This window comes from Engystomops pustulosus, chromosome 4 (genome assembly GCF_040894005.1).
Source record: "Engystomops pustulosus chromosome 4, aEngPut4.maternal, whole genome shotgun sequence".
Classification (NCBI taxonomy): domain Eukaryota; kingdom Metazoa; phylum Chordata; class Amphibia; order Anura; family Leptodactylidae; genus Engystomops; species Engystomops pustulosus.
The window spans coordinates 66571070-66580337 of NC_092414.1; the positions used below are offsets into that span (position 1 = coordinate 66571070).

At 44.0% G+C, this 9268-nt stretch overlaps 1 protein-coding gene across 4 annotated transcripts in view; it reads left to right on the forward strand.

Moving 5' to 3' along the window:
- The window catches only part of STK32A (serine/threonine kinase 32A), a 136299-nt gene extending 129024 nt beyond the window's left edge, over positions 1–7275 (forward strand). For all 4 annotated transcript variants that reach the window (XM_072146146.1, XM_072146148.1, XM_072146147.1 and 1 more), the window contains one exon: positions 5734–7275. In XM_072146146.1, coding sequence (XP_072002247.1) covers positions 5734–5818 — 85 coding nt within the window. In that variant the 3' untranslated portion in view covers positions 5819–7275. The remainder of the gene's footprint in view (positions 1–5733) is intronic.
- The last annotated feature ends 1993 nt before the right edge of the window (positions 7276–9268 follow it).

The window sequence follows — 9268 nt, forward strand, 5'->3', positions numbered from 1 at the left end:
CACTGGCCTGACTGTCCATTTCCTCCTCCTCCAACTCCTCCAACTCCTCTTCTTCTGCCCATACACGCTGAACAGTGAAGGACTCAACAATGGTCCCCTCTTGTGTCTCGCCAACATTCTCCTCCTCATCCTCCTCCACCTCCACCTCCTCCGATATGCGCTGAGAAACAGACCTAAGGGTGCTTTGGCTATCAACAAGGGAATCTTCTTCCCCCGTCTCTTGTGACGAGCGCAAAGCTTCCGACTTCATGCTGATCAGAGAGTTTTTCAACAGGCCAAGCAGCGGGATGGTGAGACTGATGATGGCGGCATCGCCACTGACCATCTGTGTTGACTCCTCAAAGTTACTCGGCACCTGACAGATATCAGACATCCACGTCCACTCCTCATTGTAGACTTGAGAAAGCTGACTGACCTGACTACCAGTTCTGGTGGAAGTTGACATCTGGCAGTCTACAATGGCTCGGCGCTGCTGGTAAACTCTGGATAACATGGTCAGTGTTGAATTCCACCTCGTGGGCACGTCGCACAACAGTCGGTGAGCGGGCAGTTGGAGGCGGCGCTGCGCTGCCCTGAGAGTGGCAGCATCTGTGCTGGACTTCCTGAAATGCGCACAGATGCGGCGCACCTTCGTGAGCAAATCTGACAGATTGGGGTATGTCTTGAGGAAACGCTGAACTATCAGATTTAACACATGGGCCAGGCATGACACATGTGTCAGTCTGCCGAGTTGCAGAGCCGCCACCAGGTTACGGCCGTTGTCACACACAACCATGCCTGGCTTCAGGTTCAGCGGTGCCAGCCACAGATCAGTCTGCGCCGTGATGCCCTGTAATAGCTCTTGGGCGGTGTGCCTTTTATCGCCTAGGCTCAGCAGTTTGAGCACCGCCTGCTGTCGCTTAGCGACGGCACTGCTGCTGTGCCTAGAGCTACCGACTGATGGCGCCGTGCCCACGGATGGTAGTTCGGAGGAGGAGGTGGAGGAGGGGTGGGAGGAGGAGGAGGCATAGTAGGCCTGAAACACCTGGACCGAGGTAGGCCCCGCAATCCTCGGCGTCGGCAGTATATGACCAGCCCCAGGGTCAGACTCGGTCCCAGCCTCCACCAAGTTAACCCAATGTGCCGTCAGCGATATATAGTGGCCCTGCCCGGCAGCACTCGTCCACGTGTCCGTGGTCAGGTGGACCTTGTCAGAAACGGCGTTGGTCAGGGCACGGGTGATGTTGTCTGACACGTGCTGGTGCAGGGCTGGGGCGGCACACCGGGAAAAGTAGTGGCGGCTGGGGACCGAATACCGAGGGGCGGCCGCCGCCATGAGGTTGGGAAAGGCCTCGGTCTCTACTAACCTATAGGGCAGCATCTCCAGGCTAAGTAATCTGGAGATGTGGACATTAAGGGCTTGGGCGTGCGGGTGGGTTGCACTATATTTGCGTTTCCGCTCCAGCGTCTGGGGTATGGAGAGCTGAACGCTGGTGGATGCTGTGGAGGATCGTGGAGGCGACGATGGGGTTTTTGTGGCAGGGTCCTGGGCAGGGGGCTGACTATCAGCTGACACAGGGGAAGGAGCAGTGGTGTGCACGGCCGGAGGTGAACGGGCTTGTTGCCACTGAGTGGGGTGTTTAGCATTCATATGCCTGCGCATACTGGTGGTAGTTAAGCTAGTAGTGGTGGAACCCCTGCTGATCCTGGTTTGGCAAATGTTGCACACCACAGTCCGTCGGTCATCCGGTGTTTCCTTAAAGAACCTCCAGACTTCTGAAAATCTAGCCCTCGCCGCAAGAGCCCTCGCCACGGGAGCTTCACTAGTTGACACATTTGGCGCTGATGCACCAGCTCTGGCCCTGCCTCTCCGTCTGGCCCCACCACTGCCTCTTCCAACCTGTTCTGGTCGAGGACTCTCCTCCGTCTCAGAAGCACTGTGTTCACCCGGCCTATCAACCCAGCTTGGGTCTGTCACCTCATCATCCTCCGATCCCTCAGTGTGCTCCCCCCTCGGACTTCCTGCCCTGACAACAACTTCCCCACTGTCTGACAACCGTGTCTCCTCATCGTCGGACACCTCTTTACACACTTCCACTACGTCAAGAAGGTCATCATCACCCACAGACTGTGACTGGTGGAAAACCTGGGCATCGGAAAATTGCTCAGCAGCAACCGGACAAGTGGTTTGTGACTGTGGGAAGGGTCCAGAAAACAGTTCCTCAGAGTATGCCGGTTCAAATGGCAAATTTTCCTGGGAGGGGGCAGACTGGGGGGGAGGAGGCTGAGGTGCAGGAGCTGGAGGAGTGCCGATTTCGGTGACATGGGTGGACTGCGTGGAAGACTGACTGGTGGACAAATTGCTCGAAGCATTGTCGGCAATCCACGACATCACCTGTTCGCACTGTTCTGGCCTCAACAGTGCTCTACCACGAGTCCCAGTAACTTCAGACATGAACCTAGGGAGTGTAGCTCTGCGGCGTTCCCCTGCTCCCTCATAAGCAGGTGGTGTCTCACCCCGCCCAGGACCACGGCCTCTGACCCCTGCAGTAGTTGGACGCCCACGTCCCCGCCCTCGTCCTCTACCCCTAGCCCTCGGGTTAAACATTTTTAAAATGAGAGTTATAACTTTAATTTTTTTTAAACTTTTTTTTGTGTTTTTTTTTTTTTTTTGTGTTTTTGAGTTTTTAAAACCAAACGATGCTATCCTATTGCTATGGCTATTTTCTAGCCAAGTATGAAAGCACACTACTATGCCAGATGAGATGACGCAGAGTTATGAAACAAAATAAACGTAAAATAAAAAAGGAAAAATGGCAGACTGTGCCTAATTGAAATCCAACCCCTACTAAATTTTCCCACTTCGGTCTTTGCAATGGATATGTGCGTCACTAAGCGCAAAACACAGCAGTCGCAAGTCTCACTACAAATTGCTCACAATTGGCTAGTAGATGCACTGCAGCAAGTACAGCCACCAGCAGATCAACCAGAAATCAAATATATATAACGCTACTGTAGGCGTAAGTAAGCCGTTTAGATTCTCCTATGGCTATTTTCTAGCCAAGTATGAAAGCACACTACTATGCCAGATGAGATGACGCAGAGTTATGAAACAAAATAAACGTAAAATAAAAAAGGAAAAATGGCAGACTGTGCCTAATTGAAATCCAACCCCTACTAAATTTTCCCACTTCGGTCTTTGCAATGGATATGTGCGTCACTAAGCGCAAAACACAGCGGTCGCAAGTCTCACTACAAATTGCTCACAATTGGCTAGTAGATGCACTGCAGCAAGTACAGCCACCAGCAGATCAACCAGAAATCAAATATATATAACGCTACTGTAGGCGTAAGTAAGCCGTTTAGATTCTCCTATGGCTATTTTCTAGCCAAGTATGAAAGCACACTACTATGCCAGATGAGATGACGCAGAGTTATGAAACAAAATAAACGTAAAATAAAAAAGGAAAAATGGCAGACTGTGCCTAATTGAAATCCAACCCCTACTAAATTTTCCCACTTCGGTCTTTGCAATGGATATGTGCGTCACTAAGCGCAAAACAAAGCGGTCGCAAGTCTCACTACAAATTGCTCACAATTGGCTAGTAGATGCACTGCAGCAAGTACAGCCACCAGCAGATCAACCAGAAATCAAATATATATAACGCTACTGTAGGCGTAAGTAAGCCGTTTGGATTCTCCTATGGCTATTTTCTAGCCAAGTATGAAAGCACACTACTATGCAAGATGAGATGACACTGAGTTATTAAAAAAATAAACGTAAAATAAAAAGTAAATGGCAGACTGTGCCTAATTGAAATCAAACCCCTAATAAATTTTCCCACTTTGGTGTTTGAGGTGGATATGTGCGTGACTAAGAGCTAAACACAACGGTAGCAAGTCCCCCTGCAAATTCCTCACAATATGGTACTAGCTGCAAATAAAAAAAAAAAAAGTATAACGTTATTGTAGCCCTAAGAAGGGCTGTTGGGTTCTTGGAGAATCACTCCTGCCTAACAGTAAGCTAATAGAACACCCTAACGCTTTCCCTCACCAGCAGCAGTAGCTCTCTCCCTAGCGGCATCCAGACACAGAATGATCCGAGCAGCGCGGGCAGCGGCTAGTCTATCCCAGGGTCACCTGATCTGGCCAGCCAACCACTGCTATCGACGTGTAAGGGTACCACGTCATGCTGGGTGGAGTGCAGAGTCTCCTGGCTTGTGATTGGCTCTGTTTCTGGCCGCCAAAAAGCAAAACGGCGGGAGCTGCCATTTTCTCGAGCGGGCGAAGTATTCGTCCGAGCAACGAGCAGTTTCGAGTACGCTAATGCTCGACCGAGCATCAAGCTCGGACGAGCATGTTCGCTCATCTCTAGTCAGACCCCTTCATTCTGATATTGATAGGAAGAGTGTGAATGTGTTAAAGGAAATCTATCACCAGGATGAAGTACTGTAGGCAAACTAGTCCGAGGGGCTCTAGGCTCCATTAACACCCATGGAGCCTAGAGCCCCTCGGACTAGTTTGCCTACAGTACTTCATCCTGGTGGTAGATGTCCTTTAACACATTCCCACTCTTCCTATCAAATCAGGCTCATTTGCATATAGTCTTTCATCCTGGTGGTAGTTGTTATAAATAGCCTTAATCCCCAAGATATATAAGGCTTTACTTTAGTTTAATCTCATATAGCCAGGTAAGGCCTTTAAATTAATTTTACTTATACATAGGATTGATTTTTACAGTGATTTTACATATCATGCATTAAACACATTATATTAAGTGATAGTTATCCTAATTACTAGGATACGAATAGACATATACAGAAAATAGAATAGCACAATCAGAAAAATAGTGAAGAGAAGAGGGCAATTGCTGGAGTATTTGGGTGACCTGTCCCCCAAATAAGAGGTATTTGGCATAGGGTTGAAATAAGCCCTACTATGAAAATAAGCCCAATTGGGGGCACACTTCACACAACTATATCCGCTGAACCTTGGCACCTTTAAACACAGTTCTGGTGTCTTTTTAAAGACGATAATCCACTCTAGGTGCAACAGAACCTTTGTTAAAGATACTGATAGGAGTGCAATTTTCACATAAAGCTCACATTCCTGACTGTAACGTTATCTGTGGTTATCTCTGGTTCTGTGGCACCTATGAATACAGTGCTGGTGCAATATTTAAGGGGAGATTCGCCTCTTTAAAATAACACTAAAACCATGTTTCTTTGTCAATCCTCCTCCTTTAGCCTGTCAACTAAAGGAGGAGGATGGAGCTGCATGATTATTTGGATAAATAATTTGAATAAATGCAGATTTTGCTCTTATAAAAAAAATAAGATATTCCTTATTAATAAGCCCATTTTTGGGCCAAAAAATAAAATAACACCCTGTCTTATGAGAGTACTGCATCTCGAATGATATTTTGTAGATTGGGAGCTGGGGTTCAGTTCCCCACCATAGTTGCCACACAGTGGATGGAGCCGTCTGCTTTCACCTCTGTATAGGTTTCCGTCCCTCATGGACCCCAAAGCCTCTGATGGTTGTGGAGTATCGGAGATGAATTCCCCAATCCAATACTCATGACCTTGTAACCCCAGAAGTCGTTTGTTGAGCCCGACCCATTCTAGTAAATGGAAAAAAATAAAAGGAAGTGAATGATGACTGTTGCCTTGAAAGATTTGTATACGATTTTTAGCTTCAGGAGTTTGAGTCTTTCATTGTTTCCATCTGTTTATTTTATGTATTTATTTACAGAAGTAAACAAGACCTCATTGAAAACCAGGAGGAATTGTCTGAGGATCAAACCAAAGAGGAGGATGGAAAAAATAACAATCTATAGAGTCCCTGCTTTTTATTCTCCAGTAGTAATACACTCAATAATTATGCTTTATGAAATGGCTCATTCTGAAGAGAAATTTACATCAGACTTCTAAGGGTCGCAGTGAATTGTGATCTTTACATTTGCAGGCTGTTAACTTAGGGGACAATCTGCTTATTGGAACCTATAGCATTCTAGCTGAAAGTTATTTACTTTGCAAGTAATCACTTTTCTTTCAGAGATAATATAATGCATTTTGCACTAAAAGAATATTTTAGAATATTTATTTATATTTATTTTAATGCGCTAGAAATATTTTCTAGGCTATTATTATTTCATTTAGTTTTCTAATATTGTAGCAAATAATCGATGGCTTTGTTTTTTGTAAAGAGAGTTTTACAGAAATATAGAAACACTGCTGTATATTACTGTGATGTTGTCAAAATGTGGATGTTAAGGAGTTTTCCAAGAGCTTATATAGTATGTTCAGAAAATAATCAGGTCTTGTCTCACTTTGTTATATTACAGCCTTATTGCTTTGTTTTTGTCAGTCTACAAACAATAAATAATGCAAAGACGGATTGATAGAAAACTTAAAAAAAAACAACTTAGGACGGATTAGTCCATGAACCTTTTCTATGTTGTTGTGCCATGTTTTTAGGGTCATGGCACTGTTGGAAGGAGAATCTGAAGTTACCAGCATTCTGCAGCTGGTTTTCATCAAAGATCTTTAGTGCGGTTCATCTTTTCCTCAACATTGTCTTATCCACATCTGAGAGCTAAAAAGCATCCTTACACCACATGTCACCATCTTGCTCCACCATAGAGATGATTTGGGCTGAGTGATAGCTGATACCTAAAAAATGCTTTGCTATGAAACCCACAAATCCAATGTAGGCAACAAGTCTGGCTTGTCATGAGCTAAAAATTTCAAAATTTTTGGCCAATTCTTATTGAGCAGTCTTGAGCCATTTACTGAGGAATCTGGCCAATGTAGAGATGGTTCTCCTTCTGAAATATTCTCATATCTCCACCCTAGAACTCTGGAGCTTTATTATAGAAACCATCTGGTCATTAGTCAACCACCAAGTAAGGTTTACCCATTGATTGCTCAGTGCGGCCAAGCCACCAACTCTGGGGGGGAGGGGTTGTTTCCACCTTCTCGGGACCTGTAATGCTGCAACAATTTTTTGTAATGTTCCCAGAATTTGTGCCTCAGCTATATACTGACAGCTGACCTTATACAGATAGATGTGTGCCTTATAAAATCATGAACAATCAGTTAAAATAACTACAAGTGGACTCAAGATTCAGAAATATTTCACGGTCAATGGAAACCACATAGAAAAAGTGCAACTTGTTATTGAAAATGAAATAATACTAACACAATTATTACTAAAGGAAATCTACCATGAGGAATCTACTATGAGAAGTTGATCTGATTATAGATTCCTCCTGCCTGCCTCTGCCCTAATCTGTAATTTAATAATCCTGGAATTTACCTAACTTGTTAAAACTTTATTTTACTAATATGTAAATTAACTGCAGAGGCTACTGGGGTGTGTACTAACCTCGTTGGGCAATGGTAGCTAAGGCTACTCCACGCCCCAGTTGCATCTGTAGTTAATTTACATATTAGTAAAATAACGTTTTTAACAAATTAGATTAGGTTCCAGGATTATTAAATTACAGATTATGGCAGAGGCAGGCAGGAGGAATCTACCATCACATCTACTTCTGATAGTAGGTTTCCTTTAAGGCTGTGACATAACAAAATAATTAAAAAGCAAGAGAATGTGTATATTATTAATGCAATTTCCATGTTTAGGGGGGTAACTATAAAATCATGGGGTTCAGAGAGAAAGCATGTATATCACAGGCTGAGTGGTCAGACACACCGAGGGTTATTTATCATTTGGCAGGCTCCGTGCATGCCTGTCTATGGACCTCCACTGCCAGAACGATTTATTTAAGTGGTGTTGGCCCTTTAATAAATCTCTAATCAGTGTCTGAGATTTGTTTTGGAAATAATCACAACATTTTTTTACAAGTAATAAACCTGTCTTTACATTGCACTAGGAGCAAACCCCATTGCAATTTTTAAAAAGTCAAGAAAGAGCCTTACCTACTAATTATTTGCTAAAGTTGTGTCTTCACTTCTCCTGTAAACATAGCAACCACTGCGACATCCCTGACATGACGTCCTGCCATTATCACAGCATGTCATGTGACTGTCTAACCACTGTGCATTTATACTGGTGCACTGACCCAGGGACCACATGACCACCATAAGCAATAAGTACTTCCTGTCACATGATATGACATCATTCAAACTAAATGTGGTATTTAGAAGGAAAAAAAGCTCCTGGAAATTTTCTATACTATTGATCATCTACTATGCCTGTTTACAATTACTGAGTTACATGTTCAATTGTTAATGGGTGTTCTCAAACACAGGTCATGATTAATGAGGGTCTGACTAATTTCCCCCCAACAATCAAGTGCACATGAATGACCACTGCTCCATTGACCTCAATAAGACTGAGGTACAGCGTTCCATCAATACCATAGAAGGGAATTGAGTGGTGGAAGAAATCACATAGGAGGCTCAGGATTAGTGATGGTCCCAGCAAGTAACTCTTTTAAGTTTATAAATTACAGGGAATCTCTCACTAAATTGAATACCACTAAACTAGAAACACCCTCAGGTAGGTTATGAAATATAATTTCCAGCATTCCATCTTTTATGTAAATATTCATGTTTTCCGATACAAAATTGTCTCCAAAGTCATTAGCAAATTAGCTGAAAAGAGTCAGATTTTGTCTCAGGTGAGTCACTTCTATAGGCTATGTTAGCCACTACTGTAGCTAGAACCGTGCTATAAAGATAGATACAGACAGGTAAAGACATAGTTGGGTGTATTGTGAGGTATACATCAAGATCTAAGTCTAACTCCCTGTATCCCTGGTTCTACAGCACATTAAACTTTAAGCCTGATGCATTTTGAAAGACGAGATTCTCATCTTTATAATGACTACAGAATCTTTGTGCTATAGATCAGGGCATCTGCAGTGGCACTTCACCTCCAGCTTCTAAATGTGACCTATATCAGACAAATGGTAACTTTTTTCAGCTAATTTGCTCAAAAGAAGCAATACTGAGAAGTTTATTTCATACTCTACCTTAGGGGGCTGTTAGTTTAGTGATATAAAAGCTGGGGATATTTTTTCTTAGATGGAAATCTATCATGGGTGGGTACAGCGGGGGAGTGAGTGAATGCCCCGTGATCGGGCACATGCTGCAGCCAGCGACTTTTCATACGTGAAAAGTCACAGGCTGTGCTTATTTATATGCCAAGTAGGACTTGGCGTAGAAATAAACACTGTGCAGATAGCCACCAAATGTATTTGGCTTTGCCGGTATGGTCGGCATAGCTATAATACACCAGTGCAAGAGCGCCAATGTATGAT